The sequence below is a fragment of the Ammospiza nelsoni genome, chromosome 2 (genome assembly GCF_027579445.1).
Source record: "Ammospiza nelsoni isolate bAmmNel1 chromosome 2, bAmmNel1.pri, whole genome shotgun sequence".
Classification (NCBI taxonomy): domain Eukaryota; kingdom Metazoa; phylum Chordata; class Aves; order Passeriformes; family Passerellidae; genus Ammospiza; species Ammospiza nelsoni.
The window spans coordinates 89,786,297-89,806,619 of record NC_080634.1 but is presented as its reverse complement, the minus strand read 5'-3'; the positions used below and the strand labels follow the sequence as shown (position 1 = coordinate 89,806,619).

The 20,323-nt window shown below is 46.2% G+C and overlaps 1 protein-coding gene across 9 annotated transcripts in view; it reads right to left on the bottom strand.

Annotated features, from left to right (window-relative positions):
- The window catches only part of MAP4K4 (mitogen-activated protein kinase kinase kinase kinase 4), a 162,915-nt gene extending 149,272 nt beyond the window's left edge, over nucleotides 1-13,643 (bottom strand). For 5 of the 9 annotated variants that reach the window (XM_059466319.1, XM_059466323.1, XM_059466321.1 and 2 more), the window contains exons 1-2: nucleotides 12,836-13,642; nucleotides 12,411-12,476 (exon numbers count right to left, since the gene is read on the bottom strand). In XM_059466319.1, the coding sequence (XP_059322302.1) occupies nucleotides 12,411-12,476; nucleotides 12,836-12,892 (123 nt within the window). In that variant the 5' untranslated portion in view covers nucleotides 12,893-13,642. Of the gene's footprint in view, nucleotides 1-12,410; nucleotides 12,477-12,835 lie in introns of all 9 variants that reach the window. The other 4 variants (XM_059466320.1, XM_059466324.1, XM_059466325.1 and 1 more) reach the window with 2 other exon arrangements.
- Nucleotides 13,644-20,323: the final 6,680 nt, after the last annotated feature.

Sequence of the window (20,323 nt, the reverse complement as noted above, 5' to 3'; positions counted from 1 at the left end):
ACACCCCAAAGCCAAGGACCTGATCTGTGAACAAAGCAGCAGTGTCAATAACAGTGGTTTCACTGCCCATTTCCCTCATCCTTTCCCAAAGCCCAGCACAAGCACTGCCACAACACTTGGTCCATGAGGGGGCACCTCCAAAATCAGCAATTAGCCCAAAGGAAGTCTTAATAACAAATACATCTTTATTCCTGAAGAAGAAACTAGAGCACTCTTCCATTACCTCAGAGGAAACCTAAGGAGAGGTAACATTACTCAGAACTGATTTAGTGCCTCAAGCCATTCAGAAGACCACAAAGCCACCGACAGACAAGACAAGCAACTCATTCACAAAGGCTCTTTGATCTTAAATACAAATAAAATTAGGTCAATATTAAAGATTTTCATTCCTTGCCATATAAGATTGCAAAAAGGCTAAGAACAGCTTTTCCCATTTCTTCTTTTAACACTCCAGTTATTTAGCAAGTAACATTTCTTTCACATGACTTGAAACATTTTCTCCATATTCACTTGTCATCACCCCAGAACTTAACTCTTGGTGAAAATGCACAGGGGGAGCTGTACAGAGTGTTCTCCATAGTCCCCAAGGACAAGACAGGTCAGAGAATTTCAGTGTGTTCCACATGGGGGAAAGAAAAGAAGAGCAAAGTACACCTTTCACAACACCCGGATTAAAAACAAAAGCAAAAAGAAAAAAAAGAAAAAAATATTTTTCATTTATTTGTTATTCAAAGCATTCCAGTGATTTTTAAGAGATGAAGATGAGAATGCCTGTGCTGTCACTATTAATAGGCTGACATTCTTTCTTCCCCCACAAGACCACACCAGAAACACAGGCAAAGGCGAGAAGTTAAGGGAGCCTGGAGTGATGCCAGCTCTGCCAAATCCCAGCTCTGCAGCACAGGGACTACTCCAAGGAGACCCCAGGACAAGCCCTCACATCCCAGACTCCCCATAGTTCTCAATGATGCACCTTTTGTTCCTTCTCCTGCAACAGTATATCATTAACTTCATCTGCTGAAATAGCAGCGGTTGACAGGATCATCTTAAGGATACAGCATCACCTTGCATTTTCCATTTAACATGCTTAGCTGTGTTAGGGTACCTTTAAAATCTTATTTATTTGCTTTCTAAAGCAACCAAAGCTCTCATATGCAGCAGAAGGCCCCTGAAGCTATCACTGTAATGTGATATCTGCTCATAAATGTCAATATACCAATTTTAAAGGTCTTAAAGCTGCTGTTTAGTCATGGTAAAATAACCTAATACCTTCCTCACCTCCGTTACAGACAGCAATACAGTTATACATGAGCAATACAGTTCAGGCCCTTCTGCAAAAGACAGTTAAGCACAAACCTCACCAACTGCATGCCAGCACATCATTACACCACAAATACAAGTAAAACAAGCAGGGGTCCCATGAGACTTGCTCTATGAGATCCACCCACTCAGTCACCCCAGGACATTTAGACCCTTTCTCTGGGCAGTTTTTAAGACACCATAGGGTCAGCATGCAAAGTCTTCCCTCTCTTTGGCATGGGTAAGCACAAAAACGGACCCCAGCCCGTACTAAGGCAAAAGAAGGTTATGTGCTCTTTTGATTAAAGCACATAACTACTCTGTGTTCAGAGGTTTAGACTGTACTTCTGTCACGTATTTCCTGGATGGCTGGGAATAAACTACATCAGTTCCCCACCATAGTTCCTTCCCACCTCCTCACCCTGTAGTAAAGCACAGTGGATAAATTGAGTATCAGGGAACCACACGAGAGTTCTACTTCCTTCTGTGTTTATACAGGAGATTACCACGCAACTGAAAGTTCAGTTTAACAAATGGTGTGGAATCTGAAACTTCAAATACTTCAGGAATGTCTGCTGTAGCTGCTGAAGGAATATCCAGGATATTGTCTCTAAAAAACTCAGGTGTTAATCAGAGAAAAGATACTTGGATTTACAACAGGTTGAGAGATTTAAACACAAGATTCACAACCAGACTAAACTCTACTAGCTGAGCCTACAGACAGGAAGAAGTAATTACAACAACACAGGTGGGAAAAAATAAATAAATAAATAAATAAATAAATAAATAAATAAATAAACAAACAAACAGGTTTGATGGGAAAGGATACCTTACAGAGAAGCACACATTTGAAAAAAACAGTTTGAACGTCAGGCACTTAATTACAACCCTTATCAAGATCATCAAAAAACTAAAGTACCTGTATAATTCTCACCTGACAAACAGTAACCCAGATTAAATGTGTTCTCTGTAGATGTATAATCTACCTGTATAGGAATGACCCCATGCTTACTGCTGAAGCACAGAGAGGAGCCACAAGGCACTGACCGCTTTTCACATTGATAGATTTATTTCTGCAAAACTTCTGAGGGATCTGATAGAGAAAAATTGTCTCATATAAGTTACCATACTTCATATAAGAGTGCAGAGAATCCTAACTGAGAGCAAGCATATTCACCTCTTGGTACACGCAAAAACAGGTCACTTACAAGCTTTTTGAGAACATTTCCCTACCATGATGGGCAAGTGGGGTTTTACATGTCACTCACTTTCATACATTCACTTACAAAGACACCTTCATTCTTACTAGATACCCCACAAAGAACATGGACTGCAAGAGCTGCTACATGCATGGTACAGAGTGGGGTCAACCTGTCCAATCTTAGATATTCAAACAACATAAAACTGAGACAGACACTCATCAAAAGTTCCCATTTTAACGAATAGACAAAAACTCAGGTAAAGAGAAATTTATCTCATCCTAGGGTAGTTATCTCCAGAGGCCACTCCGTGTTCTATTTCTCTCCACTGAGTCCAAGAGCACAGCTCACATCAGACAGCAAAAGGACAGTAAGCAGCCCACCTACGTAAGCATCTTCAGAAGCACCATCCAGGCCCACTCCACAGAAACAAACTATAAATTACTGAGCATCTGTGTGTAAAAGCAGCTCTCACTATAAAATGCATTTTTCACCCATCAGGCCACCAGTAACGTAACTGGAGATACACAGCACTATCAGTTTTTTGGGAAGCACAAAACAAACTTAATTAGGACTTCCAGTCAGCAAATACCTCATCATTATTTCTGCTGCACCAGTTCCCCAAGAATTATTTTGATTATTGCAGTAGTTCAAGGTGTGGATTATAGCAAGGGTTCACCAGCATGCTTTCCTTCTGCACCCCTACCTGTAAGGGTTTTTAACTCAGTCAAAAGTGTTCCCTCTTGGAAACATCCTTGTAAGATGGGTACAGCTGCACTTCCTTTAAAGTTTTCTACTGATTTTTCTTTGGGAATTGCAAAACTAAAGAACCAAAACAATATTGGGGGTCCCTGACTCTAAGATACATAAACCCAAGCAGGGCATAGAATACTTTATGGTAACACATTAAGACTCACAGACCTTAAGATTTTTCGCGTTTGAAAACAAAACAACCCAATACCATTAGATTGCTCAAAGTTTAGGGAGCAAGTTTTAAGACAGGTTTATTTTGTTTTGAGCTTAGAGTTTAAATCAGAATAATGAACTCTTGCCCACTGTCATTCCCTACAGCTACCCTCTCTCAATCCTGGGAAGAAACTCTTGAAACTGCCAGAGCTTAGCTGAAATTGTCATATTTTTAGGACTTCAAGTAACTTTTAACAGTGCCTGTTTCAAGGTGCATCTGCTATGAGGTAAACCAGCAAGAATAAACTATTGCCTTGGTAGTCCACAGGGAGTCAATAAAACAGATTTAATTCAACCGATTCTTTTGAGCTGCTGCCATTCTTTTACCTAAGTAACACTTTCCCATTTCACCTCTGTCCTCTGGTGAAGTTTCCAAGTGCAGGAACTACAGCCAACAAGTCCATACCATAGACTGGTACAACATCAGAAGATGGTAACCCAAATATTCACACAACTTCAGAGCACAACATCCAGCACAACTTTCAGAGCCCTAAAATATCCAGTGAAGTAAGGGGAACTCCATGTAAAGACAAACCAAAGGAAAAGCCATTTTGGGGGATAAGACATCATAGAGTAAGTAGTCAAAGAAGAAGCAGAGGGATGCCACAGATGATGTGTAGATCTGCATTTTCATGTGCAGAGTGACACTAGAAGGACAGCCAGGTACAGAGTGGAGCAGCACCACACCTCCAAAGCTGCAAACCTACGGTGCCCAGAGGGATTTTTTAGGACCTTCTCAACCAGGGTGGTGAGAAGAGCACTAAGCAAGTGGACCTGACCAGCAGCCCCAGAGCAGGGAGCTACTGGGGTGCTCAAGGCACAGAGGGGCAGGGGAGGAAGCACACAAACGTGCGTGGCACACCACCAACAGCCCCAGCAGCCACATCCTGACTGCAGCCCACAGCAGACCTTCTCCAGGGGTAGCACTACCTTGCTCCAAGAAGAGAGTGGCTAAGTTCATGTGGCTCCTTCAGCCACAGGTACAAAGCCTTGAGTCACTGCAATCCCTGCGCGGAGTGCAGCTGTTATCAGTGTGCCACAGGACAGCTCCAAAGGGAGGTGACAGAGACATTACTAGATAAGCCCTACAATACCAGTATAACTGCATCCATGTTGGGAGTTTTACCACGCTAGCTGTTTTATTGCTAGACAGGCCAATCAAGACCTGTTGGCACTTGCAGTGTCCTATTTGTGCAGTGATAATGACAGCCACCGTGCCAGAGCAACCGGGGAGGTGCGGCTCCAGTGGGAAAGAAGCATTCTGCCAGGAGTGTGAAACAATCTCCCCCAAAAGACATCCCTTATTCTGGCACATGGACACAACACAGCAAGGTGGGCTAAAGGAGGTCTCCTCAGCCTGGGCCATGCTGAAATCAGCACAAAAACCAGTGTCCATGAACATTCCCTTGGAGTGCATAAGCCCAAAGCCTGGCTGACTAGCCATCTGCCATGGCTAAAACCTAATCTCTTTCATAATATATGCATTTTAATATAAATTATATGAGCTAATATGTTTCTACTAACAACTAAAGTGTCCCTTACTTTTTCTTATATTTAGCACTTTCCTGACTCCACCCTACTTTTTCTTGCCCACAGCTATGAACAGTCCCCTAATTCATTCTCTACATTTAAGCCATATTCTCCTTCATCTTCTGATTTCCTCTGTAAATTCACCTTCAGCAGCCTGCTTCTCTCTGAATTGTCCTACTATCTCTTCCTAACTCCAAATCTTCCCATAGATTTCACCTTTCACTTGCAACTATGATGCAAGATCAAAAAGGAGGCCATAGAAGAACCTTTGGAAGATTGTCAATAACCTTTATGCCCAGCTGAGCTGCACAGGACGTTAGAGAAGGACTTAGTTGCACCGATTTCTAAGTAAAGTGGAGAGAAGCCTACTCCATCCATACCTCTACCTGATCCTTATGTGCCTCAAAAGTGCACATTCTCTGAAAGGGCGAGCATCTCCACTCCCCAGTCTCTGTGATTTCATCTTTCTTTAGTGGTGCTTTTCACAAATTTCCCAATCAGCAGCAAATTAAAACCAACACCACTGAGGTCAAATTGCAATTATTAATTACACTCAGAACAGCAGATTTCACCCTGCTGCAGGACAGCAAAGCCTGAGAGAGCAGGGTAGTGCTTTGCCAGCAATACTATCCAGTCTCTAGTCAGTATTTGCTCCTCTTTCACAAAGCTGCCCTGTCCTTTTTCTAACACTGAAATAGATACCACATGAGTTAGGTCTACAGGGCCCCATGGCCACCTTGGAGGAGATACATCAAGCCTTGCTCAGATATGTCAAGGGACCGGGAATGAGGCTTAGGTGGAGGTATCATGAGCTTCAGAGCATCATATTGGCTATTCAGTAGTACTCCACAGCTTCTAATCAGTGTCATATTTTTTGTGCCTCTGTGAAAGTGTTTAACAACATCCAAAGCAGAAAACACACTTTGGAAATAATATTGAGATGCAATGTCAAAATGCCCTAGCCCTCTACAATCAAAGCTGCCTCAAGGTTCCCAAGAGGTATACACCAATGTGGGCTTTTTCCTCCTCCTTCACATAGCTGTCTGATTTTAGAGCCAACAGTATCTTTTCTAGAGTCTGTGCTAACCTGAGAAATAATAAGGGACCCACAATATTACAAACATAAAGTATTTGATAAGAGAACTCTTGTGCAAAGCTATGAGATCCCCTCCCAAATCCACCTCTCGTTCAAGCAAGCAGAATTCTTTCCACCACTTTCTGTGGGCTGAGACCTAAAATAACGATGCAGATAAGGATCTTACTGTAACTTTGACTACAGTCAAGCTCACATTGTGCAACTCAATGCTATTGAGCTTAAATATCAACGTCATCCAAATCCTGGTGGAGCCAGAGTGTACAGTCAAAAATGTAAAATGGAAAAAAACAAAAATACCACTTTCCTCCACAGAAAACAGATCTCAGGAGGGTAGGCATACAACGTACCAGGCTAAAATCGCTCTTGCAAAGGCAAGTACCACTTGAAAAGATGACTAGAACATAATGTGTACATACAAACACATACTAGACCACATGAGAAAAGTCAGCTAGCATTCTCATCCAAAAAATTTATACTAAAAAATGTATATGCTGAAGGCAAGGAAACGCAAAGGGTGAGCACCTCTCATAACGCTGCACTGCCTTTGGGGATGCTCCTCTACATCATTCCCTTGGGTGGGAGGTGCAGACCTGCCGTCATCACAGAGACCAAAAGAAAGATTTCTGCACACTATCAAGCCAAGACTCTGGTGTTTGGAAGTTGACAACAACACGTCACCAAACTACATGACACTGCTAGGAGAGAATAAAAATTAAGTAAGGAATGGAAGCTGTACAGTCCTCCTTTCTTCATTATCCCAAAATGACTAAAAGCCCCTGCCCCAGGCCATACAGATAAAGCTCACCTTCCTCATGCCTGGTGCAAGGAGACCTTGATAGGGAAAACCATCCACCCACACAAGCCCTACAACCCCCACCAAGGGCGGGGAGAGAGCCCACACATGCAAAAAGCAAGGAGAGAGTACCAGATTATTTCAACTGAAATTTTATCCATGCCAGTTGAAATATCTTCTGATAGAAAGCTGAAAAATATTTCTAGTACAAAACTCTGGGCTGGATCTTGTTACATCCATCACCTCGAAGCCCGGCACACATCCAAGTCTCAGACCACTGAGTCCTCCTCTAATTAGAAGAGTAAGGAGTCCCTGCCCCAGGAGTTTGCAAAAGCCCCACATTTTGCAAACAGACAGATGGGACTGGGGGAGGAAGAACAAGAGGGACATGTGGTTACCCACAACTGGCACATTGCTTTCTTTTCTCTTTTTCTTTTTTTTTTTTTTTTTTATAAAAATAAATATCAGTAATCCCCACTGGCCACCTGCCTAGCTTTTGTGTATTTAATTAAGAAGGATTTGGGTGATGGAGAACTGGTCAAAAGTTCAGCCAGTTTAGGGGAGGACAGGAGAGTAAACATCTAGCTGAAGGATCCAAAAAAAATGCCAACATTCCAGCTGCTGCCTGGTCCTTCACCATTTCTAAAACAACAAGGTCTCACTTTGCAACACAATCCACAAAAAATCAGAGTAAGGGAAGAAGTGCAATTCATACTTAAGAGAGCTGGTCTGGACCAGTTCCTGAAAGCCAGTGACCTCACTGATCCCCAGTACAGTTTGTCTTTATAGTGATAAGACTGGAATTGTATTCATGTTTAACAAAATCATTTGAATCCACAATGACGTCCCTTTAGCAGTGAGAGAAACAAAGGGGAGAGAGAGCGGAAAAAACACCCTTAACTGAGTTTCTAGAGAATACCAAGAACTGTCCTATCTTCCTAACCCCCCAACACAGTCACCTTGTAAGACAGAAAGTCCATTAAGACAAAAACAGGGTATCCTTAGCATGGGAAAACATTTAGCATAGTTTTAATTTACTTTCAAATCAGCATTTAAACGATCACATCTTACATCACTTCCTTTTACGAGCCAGCAGTTAGACAATACACATCATTTACATGCAGTTTTGGAAGGCTGCAACATAGATCAACAAAAGAAGCCTTCACTATGAATTAACTATTACAAGACTCTTGGAAAAAGTCACTCCAGCCTGCGTTGAGGGCAATTAGGAGTATCATCCCCTAATTCTCATCCTTCTGGTGCACTCCTGCTATGCCTCAGAACTCCCACAAATACATCCACCCCAGTCATTGCTGCTACAAGAGAATTACGATGTCTGTGAGATGTAACAGCACACTCACAATGGTTAAAGCGTTAGGTGTCTTTAAAAGCGGACACATACACAACAAAAGAGAAAGTGACTAAGCAAGTTAACATAGTTCAGTGTCAATAGCAAAATTACAATGTTTTATGCCTCTATGAATGATCAGATGATAGGAGATTTTAAAATTTCAAAAGTATTAACCTATTGCCTTTAGGTCACAGGTAATTTTAGCATTAAAAACCCAAAATACGAAAAACCAGAATGGAATCAAACACCCAGTTCAGACCTTATATTGAGACAAATTTCAGGAGTGTTCTCATTTGGTGCAAGCCAAACTTCATATTAAGCTTACTGCTGGACTAAAATCTAACCGCAGCAATGCTAAAAATGTTTCTCCCACTACTTGCAAAAGATCAAAAAAAGCCCTTAAGGCAGCCGATCCCTCGGTGAGCTGGCTGCGAGTCCCAGTTACACGGCAGCGGGACCGGGCTGACTCAAGAGGGAAGGAGAGGGCAGCACATCCGTGCGCCATCCCAGGGGCACCACACGCCAGCGGCAGCACGGCGGGTCCGGCCGGGCCGAACCCCCACGGGCCGGGCCGGGCCGGGCCAGGCCGTGCCGAGCCCGGGACGCCGCCCTGCCCGCCGCGGGCCCAGCGGCGCGGGCAGCGGGAGGGCGGCCCGGGGCTCCCCGCCCGCCGCGGGCACAGGCGCGGCCCGGGCCGGCCCGCACACGCCGCTCGGCTCCCGCCAGCTGATACCGACCTACCCAAGGGAAAACTCCCCCTCCCAACTCCAGCACCGGCCTGGGACTCCTTAAAAGTGTGAGAAGGAGCGAGCCAGGGAGTTCTGCGGCGGGTCCTCTCCGCCTCGGCTCCAAGGGAACGCTGCCGACCGTACTTGACAGCGTTTAACCCTTTGCTTTCTCTCTAATCTAAGTGGTGCAACTTCCACGCCATGGTTGTCGGGTTTAGAACCAACTACGAAAGGGAGAACAACTCTCATTCCCCAGGATGTCCAAGCAGCAGTAGAGCTCTGCTTGGCCCCAGGACGAACGAGCCAAGGCCCGCTTCCCCTCCGCCCCTTCCCCTGTACTGGGCAAGGGCTTCCCCAAACACCCCTTCCTTTCTTACTTCACCACTGCATAACAAGCTGCTCTTGACACACAAGGCTTCTTTTTACACACAGGAGAGGTGTAAGCAAGGTTATGATAATAACTGAAAATAATAAAAACTCTATAGATTTCAAAATCACAGAACTGTTTGGGTTGGAAGTGGTCTCAAAGATGATCTAGCTCCAACCCCTTTGCCATAGGCAGAAACACCTTCCACTAGACAAGGCTGCACAAAGCTCCATCCAACCCAGCCTTGAACACTTGCAGGGATGGGGTATTGCAAGTTCTCTGGGCATCTTGTTCCTGTGCCCCACTACCCTCACAGTAAAAGATTTCTTACCAATACCTAATCTAAATCTACTTTCAGTTTAAAGCCATTACCCCAATTCAAGCACAGCAACAGAAAACTTCGTATTTTTACCACCTCACCACTGAAGTCCCAGGCCCACAGTAACACTCCACCTCAGCCAACCCATTCAATGCATAAAATGCGGGAGTAACTCCACTGCATTTAGGTGCCAAACATCTAAGGGCTGCCCTCACATTTCATACATGTACAAACATCTACACACCTACATATAGCTAAATAAATCGCTACGGTAGAACTAACTACAGAAATGTCTCCAGCCAGATAGATGAGCTATTTCCAGCTCGCCCAGCTAAGGCAAAGAGGAGAAACAACAGGGCTATTTTCTGCTTTTCAACAGGTTGGCGCCGTCCCCTTCGCAGCGCCGCTGGAAAGCGGACTGCCCAGCCGGGCAAACGACCTTCGGCATCATCGGCGGCGGTGTGAGCTAGACAAAGAGATAACGTCATGGCCCCTCGGCTCGCTCCGTGTCCTCCCGCAGTGGCAGGTAGCCAGCCAATCCCGCTCCCGGGTGACATCATCGCTGATGCCTGCACACGAATGGGGAAGTGCATCAAACCGCACCTCGCAGCTCGGCTCCTCAAAAGCAGCGGCACGCCACCCCCAGCCCCTCGGGATGACAGAGCGCTTACAAGGGAAATAAAACCATCCAGGAAGAGGGATTTCAAGAAGTGGTTGCTGGGTAGAAGGAAAGCGGAAGGCAACGAGCAAACACGGCATAAACACGTTTTTCCCTCGGTTATGTAGTTCCTATGAAAGCCCTCAAAACACACACATACAGTCTCATCTTTGGGTGTCCCTGGAACATTTCTCCTACCAAAAACAGTGGCCAAGAAAAGTTGGGTTTTTTTGCAACAACTTTTGCAACAGCTGCTTGCTTTTTTTTTTTTTAACATAACTTCATTCCTTTAAAAAGAAAGATGTTTATCGCAGCAAGGAAGTTTTTTGGTTTGGTATTATTTGTTTATATACAGCCCTGTTAGGTGTCCACATTATCAGTGCATGTACACAAATGTGAGCAAATACCTAGGAAGAAGCAGTGCCAACCCAAACTGAAACACCTGTCAATTCATTACTGTCTAGCAGGCCCAACAGTAAGAAAAGAGGCTGCCTGTTGCTCCCCGCTATCACAGTGACACCAATGCCCTTAGACATCAGGTGTTCGTTCAACTCTTCCAAGCCAATAAATACATGTGCCCATGCATTTATATTTCATTTCTAATGCTAACTATTCTGGGAGAGCTCTACCTTATTTAAAGAAAATGAAATTTAACATTTCTGTTGTCAAGACTGTTAAACTAAGGAGAACTTTGCTCATTAACTCAAAAGCATTAACAAGTACACTGAGAAACAATGCACTAAATTGCAATAATTAACAGGAGAGTTTCAAGTCCCACATTCACACCCTATTAATTTTTTTTTCATAAGATGATGCAAGTTCTGGGAACAAATGATTACAGAAAAAAACTGCGTCCTTTGAAATGGCAGAAAAAATTAAATAGCTGAGGCTGTGTCAAAGTGCAGCTTTTTACTCATCTTCTCCCTCTCCTGTGACCCTCTGAGCCACATTATTTTTTCCAGCTTTATAGCAACAGCAGCAGCCTGGCTATTCCAGCTCAAGTCTTAAAAACAACGAATACACTGCGCAGGCAGACTAATTCTCCATCAGGAAGGCTGAGGTTCACGCCCTCAAAACAAACTGACATGTGTTTCATTTGCAGAAGAGGCAGCAAAGCGCTTTATTTAGTTACTGGAGCTGCACGCAGCAGTATCTTGCCATCAGGGAAACTCAGACCAATTACACTCCCTTGTTTATAAGCAAAAAGAAAAACAAAACAACACAAAAGCAACCAAAAACCCAAACAAGCAGCTAAGCATCTTCACCTCTCTCCTTCTCTCTCCAAATGCATCTCGCATTTCTATAGTTTAATGCTAGAGCTTTCAATCTTTAGCCAAGTATTGTCTGTGCAAATAATTAGTCATCCTGGTAGCTAGCACTCACTGCAGTCATGCAAGCTCAAGATTTGTTTGTTACACTGACTGCACACAAAAGGGTAAAAAGAAGAAAAAAAGGAAAAAGTAGGCTAGTTTCACACCCATATGAGCACTCTCTGATTTCTATTTTTTAAAGTCATACACTTGTCAAACAGGTTATTCTGGGAATTCTGATTTCCACAAAATAAGTTTCTCTGCTTTGGTCACTTATTATTGTCACTCTGCACAGCCCATCAGATGCACTCGCCCCCAACTCCACAGCTTCAACACTCACAAGGAAACCGGGTGACAATTTTAATTAAGGCCAATGTCTTTGTCTAAAGTCACTGCAGCAGCAGCAACTTCCATAAGGATTTCCAGCAGCAAAGCTGAGTAAGCCTGTGGACGTGTTTGTATAACCGAGCCAGATTCTGACAGCGTCCACTTGGTTTGGTCGTTTCTCTGGAAGGAGCACAGAGAGGAATAAGGACAATAAAGGCGTATTTCATCATTACAGGATGGGTACTTGGGAAAGTAATTTGTACCCATTCCGAAAAAGCAGAAGCCAAGGGGCTGACAAACTTGACAAGGCCAGCAACAATGACAAGGGCAACACTTCTACCACCCCTCACTGTTCCGGTGGCCAGCGCGGGTGGCTCGCCTTCAGCCGTGTGCTCAGCCCGGCGCAGGCACCGGGCACCCTCTGGAAAATCGGCAACAACAAAAGGAGAAGAAATTCTGACACAAACCTTGTAGACTTGCCCGTACGTGCCATTGCCAACCACTTCCACCAGTTCAAAAATCCCAGCGGGGTCCTAGGGGGAGGAAGGGGCAGAAGGGGCGGGGGAGGAAAGGGGAGAAGAGAAGCGGGGTTACATTTTTGTTCAGGCGATGGCTGCTGGCAGAGCCCAACCAGCGAACCCGGCTGCTGGCGGCGTGCAGCTGTTGCGCCCTGTTTTTCCACGCACATGCCAATACATGCAAACAAAGGAAAAGCAGCCCAGGGCCGCGGTCCCCCCGCCCGCCCCCGCGGGAGGGCTCCCCCCATGCGGCCGCGGCCCCCCGCGCCCCGGCACCGGGCCCGGGCCCGGCCGCTCCCACCCCACCGGCCCCGCAGCCCCGGCAAGGGGCGCGCCGGCCCCGGGGGGCCCCCGCCCCGGCCCCCGGCACTCACCCGCAGGGAGGAAAGGTCGATATCCACCAGACTTTTTGCAGGAGAATCGTTCGCCATTTTCCCGTCTCTTCTTTTTTTTTTTTTTCCTTTAAATATTTTTTTCTTCTCTGTTAAATAATAGCGAGGCCGCTCCCCCCTCCCTGGAGCAGCTGTGAATTGCGCGGAGCTCCGCTCCTCTCCTCCCTTCCGCCCTTCCCTTCTTCACTCCAGCCCCGCCGGGTTGAAACTCTTCAGCATTGGGAGGGGTTGGCGGGGGGGATGATGGATAGATAGATGGATGGTGGGAAGAGGAGGAGAGAAAGGGAGGTGAAGGAAGGGAAGGGAAGAAGGAGTGCTGCGGTTTGTCCGTCCGTCCGTCTCCCCGCGCTGCAGTGCGGGGCTGGATCCCCCCGAGGATCCCGGCCGGCCGGTCGGTGGGTGAGCGGGTGAGTCGGTGGCTGCCCGCGCGTCCCCGGCGGCAGCGGGCTCACACCATGTCGCCGCGGCGGCGGCAGGAGCGGCGCCGGTGCCGGCAGCCTCTGGCAGCCTCACGATGCGCCCCGCACCCGGGCATGGCACGGCACGGCTCGGCCCGGCCGGCGGCGCTCACGCCGGGAGCCGGCAGTGGCAGCCGCGGCCCCGCTCTCGCATGGGGGGGCGGCTCACGCCCAGCGCCGCGGCGGAGCCCCCGCCGCCTCCGAGCCCTTCCCGCGGCGCTGCCCTCGCATCAAACGGCGCCGGGCACCGGCGGGCAGGGGCTGCGCGTCCCGGCGGTGGCGGGGCAGGGGCGCGGGGCTGGAGCGGGCTGCTGCGAGCCAGACAAAGATAGCCAGGGAGGAGGAGGAGGAGGAGGAGAAGGAGGAGGAGAAAAAATATACTGCGAGAGGAGAGAGAGAGAGAGAACAGCTCCCCCTTCCCTTCTCCAACAGGAAAAACCGGCGGAAACGCGCCCGCACCAGAGCACTGCTGGGTAAACTCGCGGGGAGAGAGAAAGAGAGAGGGAGGGGGCCAGCGAGCGCGGGCGGGGAGAGAACCGGCCGCGCAGCCTGCCCGCCCCGCCGCCCAACAATAGCCCCGCGGGGCGGGGGCGGCCAGGGCGGCCCTTCCCCGGCGCCCCCGGCGCTGGGCCCTGCCGGCCGGAGCCCCACGCGTGTCCGTGGCAGGGTCGGGCTGCCGCGACCGGCCCACGCTGCCGCACCGCCGGCTGCCGTGACCGGCCCACGCTGCCGCTGCCCGCGCCCAGAGCAAGGACGGGCCCGCAGCCCCGGCGCGCCTCTGCGGGGCAGCGCGGTCACTGTGGGTCTGTCACGGCTGGTATTCACCGTGCGGTGGGGATATTTTCTCTTTCCATCCCCGGTGAGATGACCAGCAAAATGTCACAGTTTCCCACTGCCCCGAGACCCCAGGCCCACAGGAAAAAACATTTGTGTCTCATGAAGAGATTTCTGCAGAAAGAGACCCAAATCCTGGGCCACAGAACCAGACCCATCTCCCCTATTTTAACACATCGTTTACTGACAGAGCTGTCTCAGGCCCCCTTCCCACCCAGAGTACTCCTCTAGCAGAGTTTATATTGTGGAAAAATCTCATTAACCTCACTTGAGCAAGACACATCAGGCAGTTGCACACAGGTGTAAACCTTGGCAGGATTTGTTTCTCATTGAAGTTCTTTATCACACTGATATGGCAAAAATGTTACCTGCTTGCAAGAGGTCAGGTTGTTTCCTGTGGGAACCAGGGTTTTCCTTTCTCTTCTAATTTAACCACAAAATTACATATACATAGCTATAAGTATCACAGAAACATACTTTTGAAACAAAGCAAACCTGTTGAGCAGAAAGTGTAAGGATAAATTACCATAACAGTTTAATGGCATGCTTCATTTTCACTTTAAGTGTAGATACAAAGAAAGGAAACTCCAGCCTAGACCAGGAAACTTTGTTCTCTGTGCAGCAACCTATAGTCGGGAAAAGGCAAATAATTTCAAATGGATTTGGTGCTGTGTCTGCCTGTGTGCATGCACAGGAATAAGGTCAAGTCTAGAGGCACAGTAGATTTTGAAAAGTGAATTTCCACAAAGATTTATTATCATTGGCCTGGTTTGCATTACATGGCTTATTTAATTCAGCCTTTTTATGTGTAAGGGAAGGCTTGGTAGGTCAGATCCATTGCCCGTCTGTCCCAGCATCCCTCTCCAGATGCAGCCAGCAGTAAACGCTGAGAGAAGATCAATGGGATACTTTAACCATCCAGTAATACTTCCCTGGCTTATCTAACCAACTCTCAACAGCTCAGGGAGTTCTTTAGCAGCATTTGGTGTCACTGCATTTCATATTTTTTGATTATGTTTTCCTTCCATTAGATTGGCTATTTACTTGTGAATTCATACATGCTTGTGACTTTTACAGTGTCCTCTGGCAGGGAGTTCCAAAGCTGGGCTAGCATGTTGTGTGGAGACCACTTTCTGCTAGACTGAACAAAGAAAATCCTTCTGGTTCTTGTTTTGGAAGAGACACCAATCGTTTTCTATTCATTTTCTTCATTATGTTCATTTTTTAGACTTCTGGTGTTTTTTCCCCTTGATTTTTGCCAGCTAGCAAGTTTTGGTCTTTTTAGTGATACTGTGAATGGAACTCATTCCATATTTACCCTTCATTGAACCATTTCTGCTTTCCATCTAATGTTCATGCTGGGTTCCCCATGCAGCATCATAGTGATGTCCTCATTTCTAATCTGCTCCCGATCCTTCCTTTCTTCACTGTTGTTGAGTATGAATATGATATTCCTGTGCCATATGTCTATTATAACTCCAGAATCCCCTTCTGTAATGTTAATACTACCTCAGAAACTGTTGCTGTGTATTTCTGAATGCTGAAAGATTTTCAAGCCCAAACTCTGAACTGTGAGTTTTCCAAGCCCAGGATGAAACAACTTCCTTGTGCCTCTGAAAAGTACAGCCTAGGATTTTAGAGATAAGGATCTGAGCCTGTGTACACATTTTCACCATTCATATTTTCACCAACACACATAATTTCACCAGACCTCTGATGTGGCTCCACCACAGTGTCCTCTCTGCTTTAAGTTTTTGTTTTATTACAGTGAGTTCACTTCTTTGGTGTATTTTAGTATTACACTAAAGACTGCTAAAGTGCTAGCAACAAGATTGTGAATTCTTGAAAAGTAAGGCATCCACTAACTTTAGGGAAAAAATAGTTTTCATAAAGCAGTAAATGCCACAAGAGAGCTTCCTGCTAGTTCCCAGAGCAAAGCACCATGATGCCTCACCTTCCTTTTCCTTCCTACTCAAGTGGAGGGATTAAAGGCTTGCTTTTTTGAGCAAGAAGCCTCTTCAGCTGCGGCCAAAACCACTCGGTTCACATGTTCATCATGCTCTTCACCACCTCAGTGTTCTTACCCAGTTTGAAGGTCCAAAGGTTGAAAGACCAAACCTAAAATCACTGGTAAGATGAGCAGTCTGTTTTAACTCTTCCTCATAGTGAAACCAGCAATCCTGAAGTGAGACGGAGTGAGACAGCCATCAACAATCATAATGAACACTAAATGCAAGGAAAGGCATTTTCACCCCTGTCGATTGTCACCCCACAGAGCACACACAGTGTTTCTAATGACAAACTTCAGTAGAAGCATCAAAAAATCTGACTCCACTCCATCCATTGGCGAGCAAAGCAGGAGAAGGCTGGGGCCTATGTGATTCTTTCCATCATCCTCAGACACAGTTGCACCCATTCCTGCTCAAAGTGCTCATAGCTCGTAGTGAAGGGAACACAGGAGTTGTAGCTCCCCCAGCAGCTTCAGCATCCCTGGAAGAGGGGTGCTGAGCCTCCCTTTCTCTCGCCTTTTTTTCCTATTGAATGGCACCTCATCTCTTGTGTGGGTATGAGCATTCCAACAGCTGTGTAGTGAGCCAGGACTCATAGCAAAGCTAGCCCACAAAAGGAAAATAACTTCTAATGTTACTATTGATCAGTTCCCTGGGCTGGTTCGTCACGTGTTCTCCTTGAGCTGTTGTGTTAACAAAAGGGAAACAGAGGGGTCAGAAACTAAGTGGAGGGCAGGAAGTGTAACCATAGCATTGCCTCTTGGTTGTGGCTGTGGTTTAAGACAATTTCAACTCTCAGTGGACCCATAGGGGTAAAACTACAGAAACTTCCTTCCTTACTGGAAGAGACACTGTGGGAATGATGGGAACCCAACATTTATGTTGTAGCCACAAAAGAAATTCCTTGCCTTCTGTTTTTTTAACTTCTTTGAAATTGTCTTTGTTCTATAATTTTCCACTTTTAATATGCCAGGGCCCTAATCACTGACCAGAGATGCAGAGGTCATCAACTGCATTAACTTTTTATGAGCTTAATCATCAACAGTATTCAAAGAGATGAGTAAAGAGACAGGAAGTTCTGAATTTTCATTTTGTTCTACTCCTGATTCATCCCATAGCCTTGGGGCATCTCATTTCCTGCTTCCACTCCTGTTCTCTGTGTGGAAAATGGGAGTGATTTTGACCTCCTTTATAGTGTGAAGTGTTAGACATGTGCCCCGTCATACTCTGGGAAAATGGTTCTCTCCTTGGCTGAAAAAATCCCTGAGGGAGGCTCAAGCTAGGGTGATAAGTAACAGAGGACAGGCTAGTGAGTGGGGCTGAGTGAGGCTTTGCATTGTCCAGCGTTCCTGCTGCAAATGGAGCAGAAGGAGGCTGGAGACAGTTCTCCTCATGCTATTTATTACAACACATACTGGGAGTAGATCAGTTACAAAAGGATGCCACACAATCAGCCTCCCTCCAGCTTAGGCTCCTCTCCTCCTCTGCTGTTTCCACCACCCGTATCTCTCAGCTCCATGTGAGAGCTGCTCTGTGTGATCACTGCCGGCACACCCAGGTTTTCTCATGCTGCATCTTAATACTGTCATATGGGCTGGACCTGTTCCTGCAGCTCTGCTTGCCCAGTTGCACACAGTGCTGCTGGTGACTTCCTGCTGCTTCCTGCTCCTCAGGATACTGCACTGCCTCCCACATGATAGGTTTCCCTCATTCCAGCATGCAGCCAAGGCTCAGGAACGTAGCTGGACCCAAGCTTGGGGTCGCACATGTAGATGATGATGTAGGTGACAAAAGGGCCAAAAAGGAGCAGCTTTCCACCAGCTGTACTCTTTGAGGCCATCACTGCCCACACTCTGGCTGGCTTTGTCTGTTAGCATTTTGGGGACTGGATTGAAAGGATCCTGAAACACAGGGGCTGTCTAAATATAGCAGTCCTGCTAGTGCAGGAAGAGTGGCAAAGTGAGTCAGAGCCCTCTCCACAGCTGCTCCATGGCACCATGCGGGAAGGCACAGTACAGTCAGCACTTTGGAGGTGCCCACCTTTCTCCATCCCCTGCCAGGCTCCACATCTGTCCTGTTTTTTCAGCTGTGCTGGTTTGGCTTCCCTGTATTGTGGTTTGGTAGCTAGGCTGATCTTAGCAAAAAAGAATACACCATCTTTGGTTTTTTGCAAGTTCAGCTTTACCTCCCGTTAACACCCTGCTTTAAATGAGTGGTGGGCAGTTATGTGAGAATGGGAATTTCTCAAGTTATTGCACAGAGATCTAGGTACCATGAAATCATGTCCTGAAAGTAATTTTGGGGGAAGAGTTACCTCAAATGGCACTGCAGTACAGCCTAAGGGGAAAAGTTAACCTTAGTGATATAATAATTAATATCACACTTGTGCAGTACTGGAGCACCCAGAAGTTCTAACTTAATCCAGATCACAAATGAACATATGAAAATAACACAATACAATTTTTATGTCATTTGTTTATGCTGGTTGTGATGAAGAAAGATGGTACCTGGTCCATCTAGAGTCACAGGACATGAGAAGCTGATGGCTGAAACGGTATGAAGTTTGCCAGGACAACATACTTCCAGAGAAATCTGTGAACAAATCTAAACCAGCAGAGTGAACTTCAGAAATTTGCATCACCTAGCATTTTGAATCTGACTCTGAACATGCCCACACAGGATTTGCATCCATAGAGCCATAGCCTCTGCGAGGAAACTGCTTCTGCACAGAAGAAAGGGTGATTTCTTGTTGCCACAGTCTTTCACAGACTCCACATCCCTAACTGATCTACCCAGGCTGAACTCACAGTACAGTCCGGAGTCTTATACTTCATATCAGACAGTTGTCAGTCCTGCAGCTAGACTTAAACCAGGCAATGATGCAAAAACCTGCCATAAAAAACACTGTTGCATGCTTGGGCTAATTGAGAAGATCCCATGTATATTTTTGTACACTGCCCATGCTCTGGGGTTTTAACAAGCTCCCTGTTTCTGGATCTGCTATCTGTCACACAAAGCATGCAATTACTGAGTGTGACTGGCTGTCACAGGCTATCTCTGCTTGTAGCTAAGCTGGCTTGTAGCTATCTTCCCATGACCCAAGTGTGACACTTATTTCACCTCTTATACAGGCCCTGAGCCATATCTGTAGCAGCTGTGAGCAAACTCTTTTCCTCCACATCTGAGTCAGAACTCCTCAGGGAGTATTGTCTCTCCTCACATTTGTTTCAATGCGCTTTATCTCACAAAAGGGCACCTGGGGATGCTCACCCAGAGTTTCTGGGATCTGTCTTGAGGAGTGAGACAACCTGTTTATGCCGCATTTGTGTCCTGGAATAAGAAAAGCTGCTTTGCCAACATGATGGTGGCTGTGGCTGTGCAGGCATTTACAGGCAGTGCTTGTGCAAGGATCTCCCAGGCCTTCCCCACAAAGAACATGGGCATGTATCCTATGCTTTTCATCCTGCTCTTTGGCTCCTGTCACTGCGTCATCCTTACAAGAGCCATGCCATCAAACAGCTAATTATTGGAAATAACACCTGTTTTCAGATTTTATTTTGTTTTTTATCCAGCTCTGTTGTGTCCACAGTGTGGTGAAAGCAGAAAGGCAGTGAGTGTGGAGGTAGTTGTGTTGTTCTTTCAGAGCCCTTCAGCTTATATAAACAGAGTTCAGGTTGAGTCTGCAAGCCTGCCAGGCTCGTGAGCAGATCAGTGGGGATCACTTTTCAAGAACTTGGGCCTTGTTTTGGCATCACCCTGAACATAGTCTTGATGTGCCATATAATGAGTCAGAAATGCCATGACGACATGATACAAATCACTGAACGTTTATGAACTTATTCTGTCAATTCAAATGTGTTAAAAAAATTCTGAGGGAGTCATTTTGTCACAGAACATCTAACAGAGAAGATACTGAAGTCAGCTTAAACTTGATAAAAAAGGCGTAAAGCTAGCACAGAAATATTTCTCTATACTTGGGCTAACTGAGTGGAAAGATGATGTTATGTGTCTGCATCTGATGCAGAGCAAGCTAATCCAAAAAAGCTTACATATCTGGTAATAACCAACCTTTAACATGGCCTGAGCTGGTACAGAAGTCATTGTGTCCCCAGAATGAAGCTAATGCACTTCCACAAACAGTGGGCTTCTGCAAGAAGTCTGTGACAGCA